The sequence below is a fragment of the Chinchilla lanigera genome, unplaced genomic scaffold, assembly GCF_000276665.1.
Source record: "Chinchilla lanigera isolate Chin_1 unplaced genomic scaffold, ChiLan1.0 scaffold00140, whole genome shotgun sequence".
NCBI lineage: Eukaryota > Metazoa > Chordata > Mammalia > Rodentia > Chinchillidae > Chinchilla > Chinchilla lanigera.
This window is the reverse complement of record NW_004955541.1, coordinates 3,362,665-3,389,345: the sequence shown is the minus strand read 5'-3', so window position 1 is coordinate 3,389,345 and position 26,681 is coordinate 3,362,665. Positions and strand designations below refer to the sequence as shown.

The 26,681-nt window shown below is 51.5% G+C and overlaps 1 protein-coding gene across 2 annotated transcripts; it reads right to left on the bottom strand.

The window, feature by feature from the left end:
* Positions 1-1,839: 1,839 nt before the first annotated feature.
* On the bottom strand, positions 1,840-26,681 carry Tcf25 (transcription factor 25 (basic helix-loop-helix)). 2 transcript variants are annotated; one of them, XM_005411068.2, is made up of 18 exons: positions 26,360-26,681; positions 18,279-18,440; positions 17,612-17,686; positions 16,834-16,952; positions 15,299-15,364; positions 13,501-13,583; positions 11,704-11,834; positions 10,757-10,856; positions 9,841-9,934; positions 8,620-8,712; positions 8,403-8,508; positions 7,426-7,585; positions 6,322-6,409; positions 5,403-5,561; positions 4,501-4,591; positions 3,865-3,987; positions 2,302-2,374; positions 1,840-2,125 (listed from the first exon to the last, which is right to left on the bottom strand). In XM_005411068.2, the coding sequence occupies exons 1-18, from the start codon at positions 26,549-26,551 to the stop codon at positions 1,977-1,979; spliced, it is 2,064 nt and encodes a 687-aa protein (XP_005411125.1). In that variant the 5' UTR covers positions 26,552-26,681; the 3' UTR covers positions 1,840-1,976. The 2 variants fall into 2 exon arrangements, with proteins under 2 accessions (XP_005411125.1, XP_005411126.1); XM_005411069.2 differs by having other exon boundaries at positions 3,908-3,987; positions 26,360-26,680.

Sequence of the window (26,681 nt, the reverse complement as noted above, 5' to 3'; positions counted from 1 at the left end):
AGCTGCACAAATGAGGGATCTGCACAGGCAGGTGTCCACCCAGCACGGCCTGGAGTGCAGCTGCCCCGCCCAGAGCAGCTCCCTGGCCTCCCATGGATGGTCCTGAGTGGAGCCTGCTGGCTGCACACTCTGCTCACACTGAGCTCTTGCCTGCTGCGCCACTGCCCGAAGCCCACCCGCAACCCGCTGGCATTCTGTTCACAGCATCATGGACGACAATGGACTGCTCCTGCTGGATGGCCTGGCGCCTCCTCTGGTCACGTGTGCTGCCAGCTGACCGCTGGCCATGGACCTGTGCAGTGCGAGAATTCTCTTCAGCTTAGCAGACAGTCAAACTGTCTTCCACGTGAGTGCAGCAGCCCTTTCTTGCCCTCATGCAACTCACTGAGAGGAAGATGGGGGCAACATGGCAACCAGAGCTGCATACTCCCTTCCTGTCTGTCAGTGCAGCTCTGCTCTCACCATGCTCCAGAGAGGAGCTGCCCGGGGGAGTGAAGGGTAAGTGTGACAAGGAGGCAAGGCCGTCACAGCAGGAGGGGCACCTCTCCCCACAGACCACCTGCCCCTAGGGCCTCTGCCATCACACTGCAGGGATCAGCACTAGCTTCATCAATGAGACCTTTGAGACAGCTGTGGCTGCCCAGCCCCTCCCAAGCCTGCACTTCAAAAGGCACGAGCACCCAGGCCTTGGGCAGGGCGACCACATCCTTCCCCCCGCAGCCCAGCTAACACACCAGAAAGGGGGTGACCCATCCTCCGACCCCAGTGTGGATCACACTGGGTGTATCTGCAGGAGCTTCCTGGGAAGAAGCCAAGGGCAGCTGAGCTGGGAGAAGTCAGTGTTGTGATTTGCTGCGGTCAAGAGGAAGTGCGGAGGTAGCAAATCAGTCCTGGGACCGTGTGATCAGATGAATCGGGTGCCCTAGAGCTGAGAGGAACTGAGTTTATACATGCTGGCCCCCAACAGAAAGGCACAAGCCACCACCTACTCAGTGGGGGACACTGAGGACACACACCCCTCCCTTGGCCGTGGCACCATTCCACCCAACACAGTACTGCAAGGGAGCTGACTTGGTGGGTGACTGTGCTCTGGACCTGTGGGAGGGTTGGGTGCACCTGTGCCAGGGTGGGGGGGCCTGCCTGATCACCAAGCCCTGGCTGGCCCCCGGCTCTGCTTCCTTCGTGAAGGCCCCAGTGACCCCATGCAGCCATGAACCCAACCTCTGCCAGGAGGCTGGGGTCTGAGGCCTTGGTCAGAGCTCCCTGTCGAGGGCTGGCAGACAGGTTTCCTCATGCCTACCCCACTGGCTCAGTGGGAAAGGGCACAGTGGAGCAGCACAGAGCCTCCATTGAGGCTGAGGGCATCAGGGGGAGCCAGGACTCACTGTAGCCCTGGGCCTGGCAGGCCAAGCCTTGTAGTGGCTAGGATGATAGTAACCTGGCTGCGTTCACTTACAACTGTTTGCTTGAAACTGCCTCAACCCAATCACCCTGCTTGAGCAATGCTGACTTCACAGCCCTTTAGGAACAGGCCTGCAGATGAGCAGTATTCCCAGGGCTTGCTCTTCATTGCCTCATGGTTACAGATGGCAGCTGCAGCTCTGGACATCACATCCCCACTGCTTGGGAAACAGCTCTGCTCAATGTGAGCCCCGAGCCCCTACACCCTCCAGCAGTTGGCAGGGACCCACACTGAGAACCTGGTGGCAGCCCTGCTGTGCCACCCCATCTGGTTCTGGGCATGGGGGGTGACAGTGTGTTCCATGTTGCTGAGGGGACCTGTTCCAGCAGAGATGGATGCTGATGTGGAACCGCGGCTGCAAGAATGGCTCACCCACAGGAGGGCATAACCACTGACATTTATCGGGAAACAGAAGATGTGGGGCGACTGTATATTCAGCATCTCTACTTCAGGGAGCTCCTCACTCCCAGCCAGAACAGAAATCAGGAACATAATTGCACAGGGTCAGTCCCAGTCACCCTCTCCCTCGGGGTTTTCCTCGCGTGGCACCTCCATGTCGTTGAAGTGGAAGTTGGCCATCATGTCTCGCACAGCCAGCATCAGCCGGTTCAAGCCCTGGTTGCGGTTCAGACCCCGAGCCACTCCTTCCTCTGGCCTCTCCCCCTGCCACAGGGAGATAGGTCTGAGCTGGCTGGGCCCTAAGGCCTTGGTCCAGGCAGGGAGGGAGGAAGAGGACACGCGACGCGGCCAGCCCCAGAGTGGCCTGGCTGACAGTGAGGAGGCCCCACTTCCTCCTCGATGGTGTCATGCTGCCTCTGGCCAGGGCATGCCCGACATACCTCCATAGTGTAGTTTGGCAATAATGACCGGAAGAAGAGTGCAACTGTGTTTCCGTGGCTGACGGGACTTAGCCTGTGAGATGAAGTCAAGAAAGTCAGAAGAGGAACCTGAAGGGATTCCCGCCAGCTCACAGGGCCTTTGTCAGTCCTCCCACCTGCAACCAGAAGCAGTCCCAGGCAGCCATTGAGGCCCTGGCTCCCCTATGCCAATCAGGGCCAGGGGTGGGGATAATCAGTGTGGGGTGGGGCTGTGGATATTCCTAGGAGGGTGACCAGGGAGGAAAGAACAGATGTTATGGAGCCACAAAGGGAAAAAGTGGAGGTGATCTCAGCTGGGCTGTGGCTGTGGCCTACATTTCCTTCTCCCTTAAAACTTGAGGGAGCCAGGTGTGGTGGCACATGCCTGTAATCCCAGCATTCAGGAGACTGAGGCAGGAGGACTCACTGCCACAAGTTTGAGGCTTGCCTGGGCTACATAGTGAGTTTAAAGCCAGGTGGAACTACAGAGCAAGACCCTGTCTCAAAAAATTTTTCCAAATTTAAAAAGGAACTGGAAGGAGGAGCCATGTCACAAGGGCAGCAGATCTGGGGGTTACACGGAGGCTACTGCTGGCCACTATAGCCCAGCTTTGCCTTTGGGGCATAGCCAGAGTGAGGTGCCAAGTGGCCGTGCTATCGTAGCCTGTTGGATATGTTTCTGATATCCACTGACATGAACAATTTTCACTTTAACCTAATGAAGAATTCGACAGGACTGGTTTTCCCATGAACATGAAGTCCAAGCTCTGTAACAGAATTCGGTGGGAAGAAAAGGATACCGTTCTACTGAGTGTCAAGTACTTTACAGGGAGAATCTGCCAGCGACTGAGACCTACTGTAGCTGAGGGTCCAGGCCAGGCAGCTACTCAGCTCTAAAGGCCAGAAGAGGGGTGAAAGAAGTTTCTGTGACTGATCTGCACAGGGGCAGCCCAGGACTGGAGCTCTGATGGGTCCCCTCCCTGCACCCCACTGCCCGGCTCTCCTGGCCCATCTCCCAGCAGCCCTTAAGCTGTGCTTCACCCTCATCTGGTCAAAGAGTTCTTTCCTTCCACACCATGCACTTTGACCTAGCAGGTTCTTATTGCAGGTTTTTCTTTTACAGTACTAGGGACTGAACTGAGGGCCTTTGCACTGAGCTACACCCCCAGCGCTTTTTAAAATTTTTTATTTTGAGACAGGGTCTTATTAACTTGCTCATGTTGTGTTCAAACTATGCAACCCTCTTGCCTCAGCCTCCAAGGGTGCTGGGATGACGAGCGTGCACCCCCAGGGCTGGCTGTGCAGTTAGGGTTCTATACTAATTTCTAGGTTCTATAATTAACATCTGCTCCTCACTTCATGGACCACGCCACAAGGGCAGAGGTTTCCTATTTTACTTCCATACTATTTTTAGCACCAGCTACAGAACCCACCAGAGCAGTGCTGCTATGAGATGGACATGGGCAGGGCAGTGCTGTCCCCAGATCACACCCCAACACCTCCCACCAGGGCGTGGCAGACTCTGGGCCTGTGTGGATCTCTTGCCTTCTGGGTGTGCACAAGCGCGGGGCAAAGCAGGGGCAGGTACCTCTCGGGTCGAACGTAGGAATAGATGGTGTCCGGGGGAGGCAGCGGGTCAAACCCCATCACAGACTGCGTGGTCACCTCCTTGGGAAAGGGACACAAGCAGAGGCTGGAGTGTGGCTGGGAGCCTCTGCCTCCCCCAGCAGCTGTGGCTTCCCGGATTGATGGGTCAGAAGGAAGCTACAGGGGTGCAGGGCCTCTCAGGTGGCCACAGGCTCAAGCTCCCACTCAGCTTAGTATTCATGCACTGGGGGAAAAGAGCCTTAGGCCACTCACTGGAGACCCAAGCCCTGGACACCCCGTCCTAGCCCTCAGCAGCCCTGAGGCTGTTCTTTTGCTGACCAGAGCAGTCCGGGCTGGTAGTGCCTGTCCTGTGGACCAGCAGAGTCATTTAGGCTTAGGCCCTCAAAACACCTGGCCACACAGCTGCCTTGATCTGCTCTCCTCCCCTGGGCTTCTGGACCACAGCAGCCAGAGCACACAGCCACAGCGCTGGGACACAGGTCCAGGTGACAGGCTGTGCTCCAAGCCTGTGACTGGACTCTACATCCACCAAGAAACCCGAATCACCTGCCACAGCCCCTCTCAGACCCTTACCGGGGGCAGCGCGGCCACAGCCTCCTTGATCTCCGAGAGGATCACATGGCGGTGGATGTTCCGGGGTGCACGCTGGTATAGCACCTTCCGCCTGAGGCCATGTGAGCACAAAGCAGCATATGAGCCAGCAGCCCCAGGCCCCTGCCTACGCCCTGGAAAGAGCCCAGGATCCCTGTACCCACCCCGCCCCCCTATCCAGAGGCTGCATGAGGGGTCCCTGGCCTTGCAGCAGGAGCAGGCTCTGGACAAGGGCACCAGCCACTTGACCTCCACTCAACCTCCTCGTCCAGGGAACAGGACGACAGCTGTGGCTGATGTCATTTTGTCCACATAGGGGCCCTGGGTATGTCATTCCTGCTACTACACGGGGACTGCTTCCTAATGACATCAATCCAGCAATGCAGCACAGAATAAACTGTGTTCCTGCTCATGAGCAGCATCCAGTCCAGCAGCAAACACTGCAGGCACTGCACCTTCCCGTCTCTGCAGACACTCAGGCTCCCAGCACAGCTGTCCCCAGAGCCATAGGTTCTTGCCAGTAGAGCAGGCAAGGAGCAACTCTCCAGCGCAGCCAGTCACAAGATAAGCCAGCCCCCACAGGTGGAGAAGGAGAAGCCAGCAGATGGCAGTCACCTTGCTCTGCTGCCAGAGGGGTAAGGACTGGCAATCACCACAGCAAATGTGGAAATGAAACACAGGCTGGGAGGAAGCTGAACACACAGTGGCCAAGTCCCACATTTGTAATCTACGAGGATGGCAACAGCTGCCATCCCTTAGGAGGCCTCCGGGAATAATCCTGCTGGCTCCCTCACCATGAGGGTCCCCAGGAGAGGGTAGGACAGGCTGATGTTCCGTCCCACGCACACCTGTGGGCCACATGATTACTGCCCACACCAGCTTACCTGCCCTCACAGGCCTCCACAGCAGGGTCCCCTGCGTCCACGGCCTGCAGCACCTCACGGACATTCTCCTCCAGCCAGCTCATGGTAGCAGGCTCTTTCCACAGAAAGTGCGACCTCCCAAGGTACAGGCTCACCAGCTGGCTCAGGGCAGGTGGCTGGCTGGGGGAGAGTGGAACTGGTAGGCAAGGGGTTGTCCAGGGCAGGGCAGATGGAAAGACACACCATTTCTAGCAGGGTGGGACACTAAGGTCTGCTCCTGTGACCCTGTGGTGTTTTGTTTTGTTTTTTTCTGTCTTTGTGGTACTGGGATAGAATCTAGGGACTTTGCACTGAGCTACATTCCCAGCCCCTTTTACTTTCGAGACAGTCTTGTTAAGTAGCTGAGTTGCCCAAGCCGGGCTCAAACTTGTAATCCTCCTGCCTCAGCCTCCCAAAGTGCTAGGATGAGAGGCATACACTACTGCACTCAGAACCCCCTTAATTTTTTAAAATAAATGTGGAAGTCATGAGCTCACCCACGCAGCTCCCACCCCAGGCAGATACCCATGTGGGACCCTGTGCCCACACTCATCAGATATCTCTACAGGCTTCATTCTTTAGGCTGGGTACTCCTTTGCTCAACCAGCCCTTTCTCTTGGACTTGAGGGATCCTCCTCAGTGACCGGGGGCTTTCTTCTTCCAGGTCACCATGATAGGGGCAAGGGCAGGAGCAATGGCCCCACGGTCACCCCAATCCTGCAGTCGTGGAAGCATGGCGGCCCCCGACCCTCAGGCTGGCCCCTGTCTCTAAGAACAACGACCTGTGAGACGACATCTGGGAATCTGTGCCCCTCATAAATGGGAAGTCACTGCGAAGGCCAGCCTCTCCCAGCAGCTCCACTGCAGATTCCCAAAAGGCAGTCTGTACAGGGGACCTTACCTTATCTCAGCGTCAGGGCCAAAGAATCGGTGACCTGAGACGGTGGCATCAGGCCGCACACTGCAATACTCCAGCAGGGGCATGAGAACTGCAGAAGAAGCAAAGGCACCATGTGCCCAGTGCCTGGGGTGCACCCGCACCCATCCCCAGGCAGATGACAGGAACACAGCTTGGTGCTGTGAAGAGAGTACTAGCCCAGCGCTCTTCCTACTGTTGCCAAGGGCCAGGTCTGCAGCTGGGTCTTGTCACACCCAGCTGAGTGCCTCTGAGCCTGGAGGGGTCTCATCTGCCTCCAAGGGAAATGGGATGCACACATTCAACAGGCATGGGGGTGATGGGTGTGTGCTGAATGTGCTAGTGACAGAGACTGGACCCACAACAGATTGGTAGGACGGGGCTGCTTGTGCTGCAAAAGGTACTGCTGCAGAGCCTGGGGTCAGTCAGTGACTGACATGTAGGGGCCTCAGGGAACCAACCCCTCTAGGTCAGAGCCACGGCCACGGTCCCCTGGACAGACTGCATTTTGGGAATCTGCAGTGGAGCTGCTGGGAGAGGCCGGCCTTCGCAGTGACTTCCCATTTATGAGGGGCACAGGTTGATCTCCTGTGCAGCACCAGGCCCGAGACAGCAGGTCCACAGCAGTGAGGCTGCCCCTGCTCCACCTTTCCCTGGGGCATGAGGAGGCCCTTCCGGGTCTAAGTGAGCAGGCCCTATTCTGGCCTAAGCCTGACAAAGCCCTGTGGGGGCACCACTCTGCCTGGACTGAGAGTGACTCTAACCCTGCGAAGTGATCCTCCCCGAGCTTGATCAGCAGGACAGGGCCAGTCCCAGGCCTTTCCTATAGAACAGCAGGTGCCTGGTGTGCAAGCACCACTGTGCATAAACACTCACCTCCACACTCACAAGGGAAGGGCTGATTCTCCACCTCTGCCCCGGTGTGGACAAAGGCTCAGGGTACTGTGTGCCCACCCCACCCTCCATGTCTGGTCAGGCATGCAGAAGGCTTGCAGAGGTGAGATGGCTCTAGCTGGTTAGAAAATGCTGCTTTCTACAAGTAGGAGGAGGCCCTGTGAGTGTTACCACTTGGCTAGGTACTGCACCCACCACCAGGGAACATGATGAGCGCCTGCTGGATGAGGGTCGAGGCCTTTTCCCTCATGGAGCTGAGTTCCTCCTGGGGGAGGTCTGTCTGCTGACTCAACAGGAAATATGCTAACGACACAGAGAAGGCAAAATTTGGGAGCTGTGACAGGTTCCGATGCACCTACAAGGGAAGGAAAAACAGTCTGGGCATCCAGGTCACAAAAGCGTAGGATGTAAAGTTTGAAGATGGGTGGGTGCTTTGAGATGAGCAGACCAGCTGGTCCATGGCCCTCTCAGGAGCACAGCTCTTCGTTTTGCTTTTGTTTTTGTTGGCTTTTCTAAGATAGGGGACTCCCTGGGGTTTCCTGCAGCTATGTTTCATGAGCTCCACAATTTCTGTAAACTCGATGCCTGGAGGTGAGACTCCTTGGTCAACTTTGCCAACGGTTATGTAATTTAAGGTGATTTACCTATTCTCTGTTACACATCAAAAGTATGCTGTGAAAAAATTCAAGCAGAGAAATGAGAAAGTAAAGGCTTATCCCTCTTCTCCTGCCCCTTCCTAGGGCCTGCAAGAGGCAACTAGCACGGATGCTGCAGGACCGCACTGGGCACCACTTGTCATTTACACTTTCTAGCAGCTGCATAAAGAGAAGGGTGAAAGGGGGCTGGGGATTTAGCTCAGTGGCAAAGCGTCTGGCTGGCAAGCGCAAGGTCATGAGTTCGGTTCCTGGTACTGGAGAAAAACCAAAAACCAAAAAAAAAAAAAGAGAAGGGTGAAAGCAATTTTAGACACTGTATCTACCCAATACACCTGATGTCTCAGTATGTGCCCATGGAAGGCTATCGGCCAGTCCATGTACACTCTTCTCTGTCACTGAGCCTGGAAAGTGATATGCACCCTGCGCTCAGGCACCTGGGCAGGTGTTGTGGATACAGAACCACAAAAGGCAAGGGACACATGTGCCCCCAAGGGACACAGAGCAGCTTGCACCTACCTCCCACTCCTGGAAGAGGCGGATCAAGTACTCATAGTTCCGGGCCCGCAAGGCCAGGTGGTCAATAAGCAGCAGCATGCAGAGGGGGTCCTCGTCTGGCTCCAGGCTTCGGAATACAGCATGGTGAGCAAACCACAAAGGGAAACAGAGGGCGATGTCATGGCCAAGGGCCCTGGCCTATGGCTGCTGCTCAAAAACAGGCAGGATGGACACTCACCTGAGGATAAGCTTGCAGTACTCTAGCGCAGTACGTGGGCAGCCTCGCTTCTCCAGGAAGCTCATCTGCTTATAGAGGGCCAGGTAGAAGCTCCTAGGTCCAAGAGAGCCTGTGTGAGTCAGAGCCACAGCAAAGCAGCAGTGCAGTCACCCACGAGCCCTGTCACTGTCCCTGCCTCTGGATTCTGCCGGCTTTGCCTACACTACCAGATACAGTGAGAGGCAGGATCATCCCTATGTCTGCAGACAAGGGGCACACACTCCTTGGTAGAGCTCTAAATGCACTCATATATGCAAAATCAAGATTAGCTGGAACCACAGCTTCTTGCTTTTTGTTTACTGTTTGTCATTTATGGGAGGAAAACTAAAACCTATGATAATTATGACCTTAATTTATTCTCTAATTTTAATGGTTGTCAGTGGTACTACTGCTAGATAAATAAAGCTGTACGATTTTTGTCATCCTAGTGACTTATCTTTAGAACTTGTTTCAAAGAACTAAGGGTTTAACTGAAAGTGACAAAAGCAACAGAGGAAACCAGTGAAGAAAAGCCAGGCCCAGCACACAGGGCAGCTGAGCCCTACTGCTGGACAGTGGCCATGGCCACGTGACAGACACATCCCAGGGAGGGCCAGAGAAGCAAGGTACTGCTCAGGAGAGGGAGAGATATCCAGGGAAAACAGGTCCCCTAGAAGGGGTCCAAGGATTGTGGTAGCTGGCCAGGTCTGAGCAGTGGCTGATGCCATAGGGCAGTAAGAGCAGCAGTGTGAGGAAGAGGAGCACAGTGCCTGTGTGACCACTCAGGCCGGGCTGGATCTATTAGCTCAGGAGTCAGGCCCTGAGAACACTCGGAGACACTCAAAACTGACTGGGCACGGACTCTTTCATCCAAACTGGCATGGAAAGATTGTGACCCATGCCATCATTGGAGGCGGCTTGTCAGGTTTGCACAGATCAACCCTGAGCCAAGGTCATGCTGATGGCGTCACACCCACCCTCCAGCACTGCAGCTCTGCACAGGCTGGGGTGCCACGGTGTCTTGGACCTTATGGTATGGTCTGTCTCTGAGGACAGTGTCCTGCTACCTGCTCCCCACTGGGCCTGCGGTGGGAACCTGTGTGAACTGTGGCGACCTCCCATCACTTTGCTTCTAGGAAAAAGGCAGGTAGGTGCTGCTGTCATAAGACACCCCCAGAAGTTGCCCCAGGGCGTCACATTCACCTGTTCTCAGGTCTGCGGTAATCTAGCCGGCAAGTCCCGCTGGTGAGGCTGAACAAAGGATGGAAAGCACACTCCATGCTGTACAGTGCTCTCTCTGCGGGCCACCGAGACACAGAAGAGGGTGTCAGGCCACCACACAGTGACTGCAACCCCCCTCTGATGACTCAAAACCAGGCAAGTTCTGGAAGGAAGGAAGTCATAAAACTAGGATCCTGAAATGGAGGGCAACAGTCAGGACCTGCCAGGTACCCCAAAGTCACCCTGAATTCACTGCAGCCACAGTACTGTGAGGCCTGAGATGGAAACCCTGTAGACATCCTGCTGAACCACTGATGCTATGTCCTGGTGACTAAGGGTCTACACATGTCACACACACCTGACCCGCATATTCACAACAGCACTACTTACAACAGCCAAAAACACCTCAAGTGTCTCATGATGGATACACAAAAGTACAGCTGATCCACAGGTGGGACATTATTCCCCCAAGAACAGGGGTGAAGATCTGATACATACAACATGGATCATAAAAACGTTCTGGTACATGAAAGCCACACACAAAGTACTTATACAACAGGATTCATTCCTGCCCCCACAAAATTTTCACAACAGAGAGATCCGTAGAGACAGAGGACACATTAGTGGTTCTAGGGGACAAGGCAGGGCAGGTAGTGGGTCAGGTTTCTTTCACAGAAGATGAAAATGCTCTAAGATGGGCTGTGGTCATGACTGTACAGCTCTGGCATACTGAAAACCAATGAATCACATGTTAGATGGCTGCACCTTACAGTGGAGGAATTCCATCTCCTCAAAGCCTCTGTTAGAATGGCCTGGCAGGCCCACTGAAACCTTCACCACCTTACAAGCCCCATCTCTGTCCAGGAGCGGCAGCACCACTAAGGGGACTCTGTCTCACCTGTCAGGTCTCGTGCCATCTCTTGGTCATCCTGAAAGCGGCAGGCATCGCTGAGCTGCAGGAGTGAATCTACATGGTAGGGGCTTGTCTGGAGCAGAACCTGCCGGAAAGGAAGGCAGCTCTGAAGAGGCGTTAGCCAAGTCCCACATGGGGCACCCCACATGGCATGTGGCCCTGAGCACTGGGGAGAAAGTGTCACCAGGATGATGGTCACATTGTCTCTCTGACTCTGTACTACTGCTGCTCAGCCAGACTACTGGTCTGGTTTAGGGTGGGAGCTCAGAACTCTGCCTTCCCAGGCTGTGGCTCTTAGTTCTCCATACCTCAAGAAGCAGGGATGGAGCCGGATATGGAGGCACAGGTCTAGTATCTCAGCACATTGGAGGCTGAGGCAAGAGGATCAAGTCCAGCCTGGGTAACTTAAATACTTAGCAAGACCCTATCTCAAAATGAAAATAAAAAAGGACCTGGGGAAGTAGCTTAGTGCAAAGCCTTGGGATTAATCCCAGTACTACACTACAAGAGCATGACTGCAAGGTCAGTGGGGTCAGAGTACACATGAGGGCACAGAAAATGATCCTCTTTTGGTCCTCAGAGGATGGGGCCTGCCAGTCTCTTGGGATCCCAGGCCAGAGGATGTAGCCCTTAATGATATAGGAGAGTTAGGCTAGCCAGGAGCAGAGAATCTGAGTGCTGCCTCCAGTGTGCCAGCTAAGCCAGAGACAAAGGCAGTGGCCACTGCACACAGCTCCTGAGAGGCCACTAAAGCAGCACCCATCAGACTCCATGTGGCCCACTCTGGTGCTAGGATCTATCTGCCCTGCGTGCAGGCATCCCTCTGCTGGGGGACCCTCCACCCACGAATACCCGTCCCCCCAGGTGCAGGACAGGGCCTAGCACAGGGTGACTGCTCCATCCATTCCTCCCCAGGTGCAGGAAGCACAAACCACAATGTTGTTGGGCTCCATAGACTCCACGGCTACCAGGAACTTGTGCTGTGCCTGCTGGTAATCCTCACTGTGCTCAAAGGCAAAGAAGGAGAGACCTTTTTTCGATTCCAGCAGCCGCATTGACAGACCTGGGGGTGAGAGTGCCCAGAGAGGGCAAGCTGGGGGCCAGGTGGCAGCATCACTTCAGGGCAAAGTGTTCTGGTCACATACACTCCTATTGTCCTTGGCAAGGACCGTGGCTCTGACACAAGTGACCCAGGCTGTCTCTAGGCTACCAGCTGACATCTGTCAGACACTCTCCCAGAACAGCTGGGCCTAATTCCCATCACTGCCTGACACTAGGAGCCTGTACCCCATCTAATTTGGTTTCCCCTGACCCTGACATCCTAATCCCAATCCCTGGGTGTGGAAATACTGTGCTCAGCTCATGTTGGTTGGGATAAACATGCAGGGTGGCCATGAGGGTTGGGGCAGGAGCAGTGTGGCAGGCACAGCACCAGGTCTCACCTCAAAGGCAATGGACTTATGACCTATGTTTCTTCTTCTCTGATCTTTGTCTGACTTTGCGTGCTTATGTCCTAGTTTCCTCTGATAAACTTGAAAAGCTATCTCCCAGAATAGCATGAAGTACTGCAGGGGTTCTCGAACCCCCTCTTAGCCCTTCTGACAACCCTATTAAAGGCTCAGGTCCTGCACAACATGTGGCGTTGTGGTTTAGCCTGAAAATGTCCTAAAGCCTCCTGTGTTCTGAGATGGGGCTTTGGGAAGGTGACTGGAGAGGGGCCACTGTGCTCACTGGAGGGTTAATCCCCTCTGTATTCACAACTGACCATGCTGTTTGAAGGGACCTGACTGCAACAGGTGGGTCACAGCCTCTAGAGGGTCAATCTATCTGTCAGTCAGTCAGTCTGTCTCTCTCTCCTCCTCCCTTTCTCTTCCTCTTTCTCCCTCTCTTTCTGGCTGTTCCCTACTCTCTGCTTCTAGCCACCATGAAATGAACACTTCCCTCCCATCATATTGGTCCACTATGATGTTCCTGCCCTGGCACCAACCAATCATGCACTGAACCCCCTGAAACTGTGATCCAAAAAACCTCCTTCCTCAATTTGTGGGTAGCAGGTATTTTGTTGCAGAGACAGGAAAGCTGGTAACACATGTGGCCACAAGCCCATCTGCACAGTGCACAGGTGGTTTTACTAGGACACAGGGCCTGGTGGGAACAAAGATTCCCATGAGGCACCAGCATGGGTACATTCAAAGCACAGGCCCTGACTCCAGCATGAGCCCTCTCTGAGCATCATTGGGTTTGCTGGAACCCCACAGGTGTGGGAGCAAGAGAGGTGGGGCACGGGCCATGGCCTCTTCAGTTACCTCTGTGCACCCTCCCACTTCTTCCCATGGTGGGTTCCTGCCTGGCTGTGGAGGCCTGGGTCTCTCATCAAACTACATGGAGGGGTTGCACTTGTTTCTGCACCCCATGTTGGCCCTGCAACAGGCATTAACATGACACCCCATGCCACCCTACTCTGCTGCAATGAAACCAAATGATCATGCTTTAAATAATCCTCAATGCTTCTGTGGTACAGTACCACAGAGAGCTGGATGGCAGGAAGGGAGAAAAACCTCCATTCAAACAGCAGGGAAAACACCAACAGTGCCTGGAGCTCCACACTGAGACTCCAGGTCTCTTTCCTCAAGCACCAGTGTGCTCAAACCCTCAAAAATGCCACAAACTGCACAGTTTTGCAGAGAGGTGAGGCCAGCCCAAGAGCCCCAGGCACCTGCAGACCTCACCTGGTTTGCTGTACCGGGGCCAGGTGCTCTTAGGGGTCGTCAGCCACGTACACTTGGGGTACACACGCTGTCTCTGCCGTGGCCTGGGAAGGAGAAGACACAGGCATGGCTATACATCTACGGCTCCCAGGGACCCAGGCCTGGCTGCCTCCATCTCTTGGAGGATTCCTGGGAAGTTTCAGAAATGTGGGGCAAAGACACAGGGGGCTCCAGACAGCACTGGACACAGCCTGATATCTGGGCCAAGTGCTGGACTCAGATGTTGTTATGGTTGATACATTGTGTCAACTTGGGGAGTCTAGAGGTTTGGCTAAGTAACTTAGCAGGAAGCCAGGGTGCTTACTTTGTATACATCCTGAGCCTGTGGAAGAGGAGGGCATGGAGATTATGTGAGAGCTACACTCCCCGTAGGTGGGGGTAGCCTGTTTACAAAGTAAGGCAGGGAAAGAAGCTTGCAGCCATTCTTCCGGTTTGCTCTGGCTGTTTGCTGTTCCGCTGCCATTCCCCCCTTTGCTCTTGTTGCTTTGCTGTCTTCTGCCTCAGAGCCAGCCAAGTAGGGACTGAAACCTCCACAAACTGTAAGCTAAATAAACCTTTCCTTCCTTCATTTTGGGCGTTGGGTATTTTGCCTCAGCAACGAGAGAAAAGCAGGCTATGTGACAACCAATAAAAGCCTCTCATGACCACATGAACAAGGTGCAGGCATGTGTGCAAGACCTGGACCATGCAACAGGCTTCTCTGCTGTGATGATGGGGTCCGAACACAGCACCTTTGCACACAGGGCCTCTGCACTGAGTCCTTTTCTAAATGTTTGAAATAGGGTGTGGCTAAATTGCCCAGACTGGGCTCAAACCTGCAATCCTCCTACCTCAGCCTACCAAATGACTAGGATTATAGGCATGTGTCACCACACCACACCTGGTGCAGCAAGTTTTTTAATAGTTATCTTTGGGGAAGTGGAGGTGGGACTAAAGAAAGAAATTCTAAATTACTTGAATTTTTAAATAAGAAGCATTTAGTTCTACAATCAGAAAAACGTGTAGTTGGGGGCTGGGGATTTAGCTCAGCGGCACAGCGCCTGCCTGGCAAGGGCAAGGTTGTGAGTTCAATTCCCGGTACCTGAAAAAAAAACAAGAAACAACAACAAAAAAAAGAAGCCTCACCAGAAAAACATGTAGTTGAAAGACAAAGCCTCCTGGACATTTTGATGGACTCAGAGATTAGCCTACCCACACCTCCCGGAAAGGCTGGAACCCCGGACTCCACATCCTCCCTAGGACTCCCTGCTTCTTCACTGCAGCCACCCATCACTGTGGTCAGCTGTTATGCACTTGGGCAAGGAAGTGACCCAAAAGCTCAACTTGGTGTTGAGTGTGGAGCAAAAATGGGTAAGATTTCAATACTAGGAACTCAAAATTTAATAGCCTTTAAAACCTTTTTATCCCTTAATTAAGATACTGTCTCACTATGTAGTTCTGGCTGGCCTTGAACTCACTATGTAGCCCAGGCTGGTCTGAAACTTATGGCAACCCTCCTGTCTCAGATGTATACCACCACACCCAGCAAGACCTTTCTAAAATCATGATGCCATACCGGAGAAGGCAATGTGAAGGATAGAGCCTAACCACCCCAGGCCTCTCAGACATCCATACACCATGTCCTTGGACCACTGCAGACCTAATACTAAGCCTTTCATCTGTCCACTATGGTTTAGGTCTTCAGCTCCAGGGGTTCCCAATGGCCTTCAAAGTCTGAACAGGAATGAAGTGTTGAGAACACAGCATGGCATGACCTTACCTCTGTTCCCCTAGGACCGCTCGAGCACCAAAATACCTCTTCAGTTCTGTGTCCGGATTCAAGTGTCTAGAGAATAGAACATTTTTGAAGAAAAATTAAACTGGGTTCTATGATGACTGGAAATTTTAGAGAGCCACATAAGAATCCAGCAGAAAAAGCTTGGATTTGGCATGAAAGGCAAGTTCCAGGCCTGCTTTCTTTAAAACCACCACCCCACATACACCCCCTGCCCAACCCCCCAGTGCACTGAAAGGACACAGCTGGCCCCTGCACTGGGAAAGCACCTGGGGATGCACTCTCATGTATCAAACCATCGGATTTTTGTTTGTTTTGGGTGTTTTTCTTGTTTTGTTTTGTTGTGTTTTGTTTTGTTTTGTTTTGAGACAGGGTCTCACTCAGTAATTCAAGCTGGCCTTAAACTCACTATGTAGCCCAGGCTCACCTCAAACTTGCAGTGACCCTCCTGGCTCAGCCTCCCCAGTGCTGGGATCACAGATGTGCAGCACCACACTCAGCCCAAACCATCTATTTGTGAGGCTGAGTCAGGGGCATAAACCTCCTGAGACTAGACCAGAATCTCAACAGACTCAAGTAGCTTTTTCTTTTAGCTGAAACAGACAACAATCTCTGGCATAGGGACCAGGTTTCATTAATCATCTACCAGACAACCAAATTAATAATCATCCAAGGGTGACATGGTACTTTTATATAGTTCAAGAAAATTTCCAGGCCAAATATGATACTGCATGCCTACTGTCTCAGTGACTTGGGAAGCTGAGGCAGAAGTAATACAAGTTCAAGGTCAGCCTGGACAATTTACCACAACTGTCTAAAAAATAAAAGTAAAAACGCTGGACATGGTGACACATGCCTGTAATCTAACCACTAAAGCAGGAGCACCACCATGAGTTTGAGGACAGTCTGGAGTACACAGCTACACCCTGTTTCATAAAAAGGGGGTGGGGCTGCAGGGGATATAGCTCAGCTTCACAGTGCCTACCTGGCAAGCATGAGGTCCTGAGTTTAATTCCCAGTACCAAAAAAGGGGGGGACCCTGAGGACTTGGTCCTCTCTGGATTCAAACCTCAGTGCCACAAATAGAGTTTTTCTAAGATATATAAAGTAAAGCTAAAAGTCCTCTGAAATAGATGCATTTTCCCTCTTTTGTTTCTACTTCCTAAATGTTAAATAATGAACTCTTTTTCTTGTTTGTTTGTTTTTTTTCTTTCTTTGAGACAGGTTCTTACTATGCAGTTCAGGCTGGCCTTGAGCTCACTTTGTAGCCCAGGCTGGCCTCGAACTCACAACGATCCTCCTGCCTCAGCGTCCTGAATGCTGGGATTACAGGCATGCGCCAACCGGCTGATAATGAACTCTTAACTACTTTTTTTTTTCGGGGGTTGTTGAAATAGGGTCTTGCTATGTAGTTCAAGGTGGTCTCAAACTTGCTGTGACCCTCCTCCCTCAGCCTCCCAAGTTCTGGGATCTAAATAAAGACAGTACCCTTTCTCCCTCCCCAGGATAGGCCGTCATACCTGTGCTCCACATGCAAGGTGTGCTTCTTGGAGCTGGGTGGAGGGGGGCCGGGGTGGCTGAGCCCCCTGCCATCCTCGATCCTCTCCAGGATTCGGTCAATGTCTTCTAACCCATTCTCCTGCAAGCCCAGAGCTACCTGTTAATCACCATGACAATTTGACTTCTGATAACAGAATGACTGATTTTGGAAAGGAACTACTGTATCACATTTCCTTCCTAGAAGAGTATAAGTCAAGTGCTGTGAGCTGGACCCAGGTTTGCAGAGAAGCGTGGTCTCCTGAGAGGACCTCAGGGGGATGGGCCATCCCAGTGCCAGGACACTGTCCTCCTCAGGAGACAGGCTGGGCTTAGCCACCACTGAGCAGAGGCAACACCACAGCTCTTCCCAGGACAGACAGAGGGTGAAAGTGAGGATCCATCTGATGACAGACATGTGAGCAGCTTCCTCACCTGCTACCCACCAGCCCATTAGCACATGACAAAGGTGGGGAGCAGAGTGGGCTTCACATGGGCAACAATGCGTGGCGGGAAAGAGGGACCACCAGATCTCTGTGGTCTAGGACTGCGGGACCTGTGGGCCTGGGGAGCCAAAGGTAGGCTCTATCCCTCAAGGACAAGATGCATACCGGAGGCAACAATGGTAAAAAATCTTCTCTTTGGTTTCCCCTGATTCATGGTTAGTTATACTCTTATGGGAAGGGATCCAACACCCAACAGAAGCCAGCTTCTCCCAGCACCACCTGGAGCACCACAGCCAGAAAGGTGGCAACCACATACCAAGGTCTCTGCTGTGGTGTTTTTCTTGTTTCTTTGTTTCTTTTTCTTCTTTCGGAGTTTGCCACTTACATTAGCCTAATAAAAGAAGACATTTTCATCAGTGAAGAAAAGCAAAATCTTAAAAACTAAGAACTAAAGCAGCAAGCTTACCTCTCCTTGTCTGAGCAGTCCCCATCTCCCCTACTGATGCCAGAACATGGAATACCCCGAATGACGGCTGGCGATGGGGCCTCTCACACCCCTCCCCATCTGCGTGTACTTCAGGGCTTCCTGTAGCTTCAGGCTCCATCCAACTGAAAAGCTCTCAGGGCTCAAGCCTTTCCATCTCGCTCTGCCCCTCATTCCCTGTCAGGCTCCAGCTGCTCTGAAGATTGGGGGCCTCACTGTGTGTGGGCTGCCTACTGCCAACCCTGTACCTGCCCCATGGCCCCCACACCTGCACCTGGCCAACACTTGCCATGACATCATGAAGGCTCCTCCATGAAGCCCCTGTGCCCTATGACCTGGTGGTTCTGGAGGGCACAGATGCTTCTAAAACACAGCGTGCAGGGAGGGTACCCTGACTGTGGCACCCTAAGGTCACCACTGTCTTATGGATTTCAACACCAGGCAATCAGGCAATTAAAAAACCTAACACAGAAAATTGTATCTCCAGCAGCCCCCATACCTGCTCTGGGGACACTCCCTTGATCACGTCCCCATCTCGCTTGGTCTCTGGGCCTCCGCGCTGGGCCCTTGCTTTGTTCCCCGATGCTACAGTGTATGCGAGTGCACAGTCAGACCTCTCCCCATTCACCACCGCGTCATCCTCAAGGTCCTCGATGTTTATCTGGAAAAGAGGTTGGGGGAACAGGGACTGCTGGTCACAGCTTCAGCGTAGACAGCAATGCTGAGATGAATACAAATGGAGACTCAGCATGGCCTGGCCAACAGTGGAAGGGATGGAGAGTCGGACCTTCACAGTGACACAGTTCTAAGTTTCTGAAGATGTTCTGGCTCAGGGAGGAGGCATCTCTGTCTTCAAAGATAGCATCATGAAGGATTCCCCAAGTCACAATTTATCCCTACTTCCCAACTATCCTCAAAGCAGAAATTTAAAATACACTGTGGCCCCTGCCTTCTCCCTCTGGCCAGACTGTCATCTCCATGGAGGAGCCCCGGGTAATCATGACTATGGAGGAACAAGAAAACAGCCTGTTGCTAGACACAGGTGCAAGTCTCTCGGTCCTTCTTTTCAATCCTGGCCTTCCTTCCAGTTGTCATACCTCAGTGAAGGGAGTCACTGGTGAGCAGGTAATATGCTATTTTTGACAACCCTTAGGCTGTAACTACTTGTTAGATCCTTCTTGCGTATCTGTCTTCCTGAGAAACCACTTTGAAGACACCACCATGTATTACAGCAGCCACTGACATTTTCCTACTAATCTATCCATAACTCTGTAATGTTTGTATTGTTCCTATCCTATTTTGTAAATGGATGTATGTTTATTATTATGTATTTCCTAGAACAACCATTGAGAATAGTTAATGATTATTCAATAGGTCACTCATGGATAGCTCTATTTATTTTCTTTAGAAGCCACTTTGAAGATACCAAAGTATAGTACAACTATTGATAATCTCCTACCTCTTTTGTCTGTAACTATTATTTGTGTATTTGTTTTCCTGAGAAACCATCTTGTAGATAACAATATGTAAAGCAATAACCATTGATAATTTCCTACCATTTTGTCTGTAATTTGGTAAGCGCCCCCTATTATTATGATATCCTTCTTTTACTCTTTAAAATAAAAATAAAATAAAATACACTGTGGCCAATTACTGCAATTCTTCCTTCCCACGACCTGCTTAACCCTCACTTCACGTACAGTCACAGCAGGATGAGAGTGTGGATGAGCGTGTGGGTGAGAGCATGGGTGTCCAACCTTCTGGCTGTCTGGGCCATACTCAGTGACTAGGGATTGTCTTGGGCACATATAAAATATACAGCTGGGCATCACAGCTTGGAGGCTGGGGCAGAAAGATCACCAAATTTGAGCCCAGCCTGGGCAATTTAGTAAGACCTTATCCCAAAATAAAATACAATAAAAGGGCTCAGCATGTATCTCAGTGCCAGGGCCCTGGGTTTAATCCCTAGTTCCTTCCCCCAAAAGCACACATCGTTAGTGTACATAAGAAAACCTCCATTATCCTTTAGCTTATTTAATTATTTTATGCAATAATACAAGCCAAAGTTTAATAATAAAACTTGCATGTCTGCTTAGTATCAGTAAGTGCTTATCTTCACAGGCACACACAAATGTAGGTTGGCCAAAATGCTAGTACCAATCATTGTTTGCCTTTTACTACTTAAGTTGCACAAGTGTGTGTCATAACTGCCACATGAGGGTTTGGCTTCAACCATCATAGAGTCAGTACTGCCTGCCCTGGGCCCTCCCCACAGCTCGTCCCTATACTACTGTTGCTTATCCTGGCCTCGCTTGTGCCCTGCTGCAACAGACTTGTGCTAACAACCACATAATGTCAGAAGCTTACTATACTGAGGGCTGCAGGTTGGATGCACCTGGACAAAAGCCTGAGGAAAGCAAAGGCACCAAGGACCCATGCTTCTAGACAGTCTTTCTAATAATTGCTTCTCGGGACTAGGGATACAGCTCTACGGCACAGTGCCTATCTGGCAAGTGCGAGGTCATGAGTTCAATTCCTGGTACCAAGGGAAAAAAAACTGCTTCTCAGCTTCTGCAGGTGATCAGCTCTCGGGCCTGCTGCATGACACCAAAGCCTGCAGGTCCTGCAGGTGTGCAGGTGTAAAATGGTATAGCGTTTACATATAACCTATGAAATCCTCCCACATACTTTGTGGATCTGTGATGGGTCTTGACCCAGGGCCTCCCCCATGCTAGGCAAGCATTCTACCACTGAGCAGCTACACTTCAGCCCTATGTCTATTTCATAGTTTTAGTGATTGCTTTAGGTTTACAAGGTTTTATTGGTTCTTGGTGCTTTAAAACAAGATCTTACTACGTGGTCCAGGCTGCCCTTGAACTCACTAAGTAGCCCAGGCTGGCCTCAAATTCAATGATTCTCTGGGAGGCCTCCCAAGTGCTGGGTTAGATGAGCTACCACACCAAACTAAAAAGCTTCTTTTACTAATGCAGTCTATACTCTGCCATTTTATCAGTCACATAGAACATGAGAACCAATAACATTGTACTGCGGTTTTCCTGTCCCTCATGACCTGTTGTAAACCCAAAATACAGTTATTTTGTTTGTTTCTTGAGACAGGGTCCTATTTTGCAGTGCAGGCTGGCCCTGAACTCACTACGTAGCTTAGGCTGACCTTGAACTCATGGCAATCCTCTTGTCTCAGCCTTGTGCTGGGATTATAGGGATGTGCCACCACGTCCAGCTCCCAATATACTATTATTTTTGCTTTAAACAGTAAACTATCTTTTTTTTTTTGGTACTGAAAATCAAATTCAGGATTTGCCAAGCATTGGCCAGGCAGGTGTTATGCCACTGAGCGACATCCCTGGTCCCAGTAATTGTCTTTTAAAGAAATTAAAAACTATGAAAACTGTTTTTTTCCTTTTCTGTTTTTTTTAGTACTGGGATAGAAGCCAGGGGGCACTCTTACCACTAAATTACATCCCCAGACATTTTTATTTTTTTGAGACAGGATCTTGCTAAATTGTGCAGGCAGGACTTGTACCCTGCTATGCCAAGCTTTGACTGCATATTTAACCTAATAGTTCTGTTCTGCTATTTCTTCCCATAGACCCATGTTTCTATCTGGCATCATTTTCCATTAGGCTGAGAATTTCCTTTTACATGTCTTTAGTGGAAGCACTGATTAGCAGGAGTTTTTTTTTAAAGCATTTGTCTCTAAGAAAATATCATCACTCAATGTTCATTTTTTAAAAACTATCTTTGTGGATAGATGCTGGGCTGAATTTTCCCTCCAGAGCTTTGCAAAGACAATCCTGTCTCCTCTTCTGGGCACATAGCTCATCTAGTGAGACGTCAGTGGTCACTTCTGTCAGTGTTTTTCTTCTCCAGTTGGTTTAGTTTTGTTTTGTTTTGCTTTGGTTTTGTCTCTTTGAGATAGGGTTGTACAGTTCAGGCTGGCCTTGAGCTCACTTTGTAGGCTGGTCTCAAACTCACAACGATCCTCCTGCCTCAGCCTCCCAAGTGCTGAGATTACAAGCATATGCCACCATGCCTGGATCTCCAGTTGTTTTAATGGTTCTTTTCACTGTTGGTTTTCAGTCTGATAGTAACTTACCTTGCTGAGATTTTCTTTTCTTTTCAGTACTTAGAGACTTCACACTGAGCTGCATGATCAGCCCTTTTTTAAATTTTTGACTTTGAGACAAGGTCTCACTAAGTCACTAAATTGCCCAGGCTGGGCTTGAACTTGCAATCCTCCTGCTTCAGACTCCAAAAATTCTAGGACTATAGGCATCTGTTATGTCTGGCTGAGGTTTTCTTTATGTTTACTTTGTTTTAGGGTTGTTGAACTTCTTCAGTCTGGGGGGTTTCATTTTATTAGAAAATTGTACATTTTCCTACCATGACTAATGGACTAACATAGTTTGTGTGCATGTGTATGTGGTACTGGGGATTGAGCCCAGGGCCTTGCAATGAGATACACCCCAACCCTGTCTGTCTGTCTCTCTCTCACCAAATTGCCCAGACTGGCCTCAAACCTGTGATTTTCCTGCCTTAGCTTCCCCAGTAGCTGGGGTTACAAGTGTGCAGCACTGTGCTGACCTTAGGTTATTTCTAACTCTACAAGAAAGAAATTTCCTATTTAAAGCACCACCATCACCAACAAGGGTCCTGCTAAATAAATGATTTTTTTTTTGTTTTTGCTTTTTATTTCCAGTACCAGGAATCGAACTCACAACCTCTTGCTTGCCAGGCAGGCACTGTGCTGCTGAGCTAAATCCCCAATCCCTAAATAAATAATTTTTAAAAGGTTCTTTTTCATTGGAAGAAAGAAGTCATTAGAACTTAAGTTGCTGGAGAAAGTGCTTCTACATTTGACAGTCAAGAATGACAAGGCCTGCTGGGTGTGATAAAAGGAGGCTGAGGCAGGAAAGACTTCTGTGAGTCCAAGGCCAGCCTGAACGGCATAGTGAGACCCTGTCTTAAAAAAAAAAAAAGAATGAGAAGGCCTCAGTTGGTACAATGGTAAATGTCTATAACCTCAGATACTCAGGAAGCTGAAGCAGGCGTTTGAGACAATTTAGCAAGACCTTGCCTCAAAACTAAAAAGGGGAAAAGGCTGAGGGGCATACCCACAGCAAAGCCTTGGTTCAATCCCCAGTACAATGAGAGAGAAAGAGACAGAGAGAGAGAGAGACAGAGACAGAGACAGAGAGACAGAGAGACAGAGAGGGAGAAAGGGAGAAAGGGAGAGAGGGAGAGAGAGGGAGAGAGAGAGAATCTTTGAAAAATACTACAGGAAGCCAGGCATGGTAGCACACACCCGTAATACCAGTACTCAGAGGCTGAGGCAGGAGGATCACCATGAGTTCAAGGCCAGCCTGGTACAGTGCATTCAAGACCAGCCTGAACACATGATGAGATGCTTTCTCAAAAACAAAACAAAACAAAACAGAAAACCCCCTACAAACTAGAGAAAAAAATTCAATGTAGCCAGGGGTGGTGGTGCACACCTGTAATCCCAGCACTCAGGAGGCTGAGGCAGGAGGATTGGGAGGCTGAGGCAGGAGGATCATTGTGAGTTTGAGACCAGCCTGGGCTACAAACTGAGCTCAAGGCCAGCCTGAATTGCACAGCAAGACTCTGTCTCAAAAAGACCAAGAAAAAGAAATTACATAGGATCGCATATTTCTGGGATATTCTTTTGTTCCCTTTAGTTTTCAACATCATGTAATATCTACATTTGTCAGAAGTTGGCCTCTGCTAAAGGCTACACACCCAAATTCATTTAACCCTTAGGACAACCCGTGAGGTAAACAAGAACCTGCCCAAAGCTTAGAGTCAGTATGTTGTCCAAGCTCTCACATATACAAAGTACAAAGAGACTCAAGGATTCAAGTCAGGCTACTCTGACTGCAGCACCCGCCCACATACACTCAGACAGCAGACAGCAACCATTTGTCTCATGCAAGCAAGCAGACAGACAGTAACTGCACTGCTAGGGTACATTAGTGAACAAAAAGTCTTATTTCAGGAAGATTATACCCTAATTGATACAAAATAAAATTAATAAGTTATTTATAAGAATAGTTGGTGGTAACTGCCAGGAAAAAGGAAAGAGACAAGAATAAAAGCAATGGGACTGTGGGGCAACTGTAGTTTTAATGAGGTGAGTGAGTTCCAGGCCAACCTGAACTACACAGCAAGACCCTGTCTCAAAACAAAAAACATGGGGGCTGGGGATTTAGCTCAGCAGCACAGCGCCTGCCTGGCAAGCGCAAGGTCATGAGTTCGATTCCCATTACTGGAAAAAACCCCACAAAAAATCAAAACAAAACACAAAAAAATGAGGTGAGTAGAGCTGAGTGGGCCCTGTGTTCATCACCCACACAAAGGGAACTGCAGGCAGGGGAATCAGGAGAGCTGGAGCAGAGTGGGCAAGCCTAGAAAGACAAGAGGGGAAGAGATGTATGGGAGGACTGAGGAAACCTGAGCCACTGGAGGTTGGCAGCAAGAAAGGCTGCAACCAACATGTGTTCAGAGCATAATGTGGAGGAGCACACAGGGACAGAACCCAAGAACATGGTCACATTCTCCATGCACCCGGAGCCATGCAGGTCTTCCCCATGGTCTACACTCCAGTGTCAAGAAACCAGAGATATCCTCCAAGTGGCTGGCCTTGGCTACAGGAAAAACAAAGAAACCTTTAACAGAGACAAGGAAGACTTTCAGCAGCAGCTCAGGACGGAGGCAGTAAGGTCAGTTAGTGTCTGGACACATGGAGATACCTAAGAGGAGACTGGTACTGAGCTGATCCACAAATCCACATGGTAGCAGGAAGAAGGCCTGAGCTGGTAACAGTAATACCCTATGAGAATACAGGGAGTTGGAATTATAGCCCAGCAGCAGGACATGCTTAGCATGCACAGTGCCCTGAGTTCAATCCCTATTGGAAAAAAAAGGAAAAGATTGAAAGTATTAGAGAAACATGAGCTCATCGAGTAACCATAATTGTAGGAACCCAGTGATAGGCACATAAGCGTTACTTGTACCACCCTATTTTTGTATGTTTTTGAAAACTTCCATAATAAAAGTGAAAAAGAAAGAAATGAGGTAGGAGACAGGAGTTAGTTTGCAGGCTGAGAGTCAGAAGAGACGGCTGGAGGTGTGGTGACCTTCAAGAAGGAATTTCAGTCCCACCTTCAGGGATGAGACCTGTCTTTCACCTTAAGTGGGAAGATCAATAATCTCTACACCAAAGTGTCTTAGGACAATTCCCACACTCACATGTCTTTAGATCACTTAACTTGACAACTTGACATAGTGCCGTGGCAACTGGAATATTGAGTGACAGCTTACAAAGGATGTTAGTTTCTCTTCATTCATTTAGCAGATGACTGCTAAAGGCTTACTATGTGCAGCACTGGCTGTGGATACAAGGTGAACAGAACAGAGGAGGTACCTGCCACACGGGGAGATCGGAGAAACTAAATGCAGGTAATCTGCATGTGAACCTACAGGGGGTGGCCCGTGCTAAATAGAAAGCATCATGGCATCTGATAGGCATCTCACATTTAACAAGTTATTTCCCTGTCAGACATCCGCTGTGACTGATGAACAAACCCCGATATCCTGGGTAGCTGGGGGTGTTTGAGGCCCTCCAAGCTCTAGACTTAGGAGACGCTCAACCAGGGAATCAAAGAAAGACCCTTGAGTCCTGGAGATGCGGGGCTCCGCCCCTCCGCTGTAGCCTAGCCCAATTTAACTGTCCTCCAACCACCGCTGTACCCTGCTCCTAGACTTCCTGCCCTCCTCACTGCAGAGCAGTCCCTTCGCCCCGCCCCTCGATGCTCTTGGTCCCGCCTCCCCACCGCAGCCCAGCTCCGTCACTCACTCCCTCTGCCCCATCCCGGAAAACGGCTCCACCCTCCCCGCCGCAGGGCAGGCCCCCTTCCCTAGACCCCGGACAGCGCTCTCCCCACTCTCAGACTTCAAAGCCGCACCCCACTGACACTCCGCCCTGGATGTCATGGTCCCACAACCTAGCCGGTTGAGCGCTCCTGGGCTCGCGCCTTCGCCTCGCCCAGGTCATGGCCTCCCCACTGCAGGACAAGCCCCTCCCGAGGCCCACAGACGGGGTCCCCGCTGGCCCAGGTCACGGCCTGGCCCTGCCCCCTGGGGAGTCCCCAAACCCAGTCGGGTGACAGGGCAGACTCGAGCCTTAGCCCTGTGGCTGCAAGCCCAGCTCCACCCACACTACTAAGGCCCCGCGGCCCCGCCCGCCCCGCCGCAGCGTAGTGCCGAAACCTCAGCCCGCACTCGGCGACAGGGCTGGCGCTTGAGCCCCGACTCAGGACGCCACGGCCGCACGCACACGAGTCCCCGCCCAGGACGGCACGGCCCCGCCCCGTCGCCGCTAGGCCCGTCATTCGCGCCTTGCCCTGACGTCACGACCCCGCCCACTCCCCCGCAGTCCGGGCACAGCTTCGTGCCCACCCGGCCGTCCTCGGTCGTCGCGGCCCGGCACGCCCCTCCCCCTCGGTCACGCCGCTCCCCCTCGGTCACGCCGCTCCTCACCAGCTCGAACCGGTTGTTGACTTGGACGCCCTCCTTCCCTGTGCCTCCGGGGAGCCGGACCCCTGGGCCCCGCTTTGGTCCTTCTTCTTCCGCGTCATCGTCATCACAGAGGACAAACTGCAGGGCGCCGGGCCCGAGGGGCTCCTGGCCACGCTGTTCCCCTCTCAACCTCCGGAGGGCCCGGCGCGACATAGGACCCGACGCCTGATGCCCCGAGCGAGAAGGAAGAGCAGCAACCCAGCTGCTGGCGCGCCTGCGCACTCACGGCACACTGGCCTAGGCCGGCGTGTCGCGTCTGCGTGCAGCGGCTCGCCGGAACTTC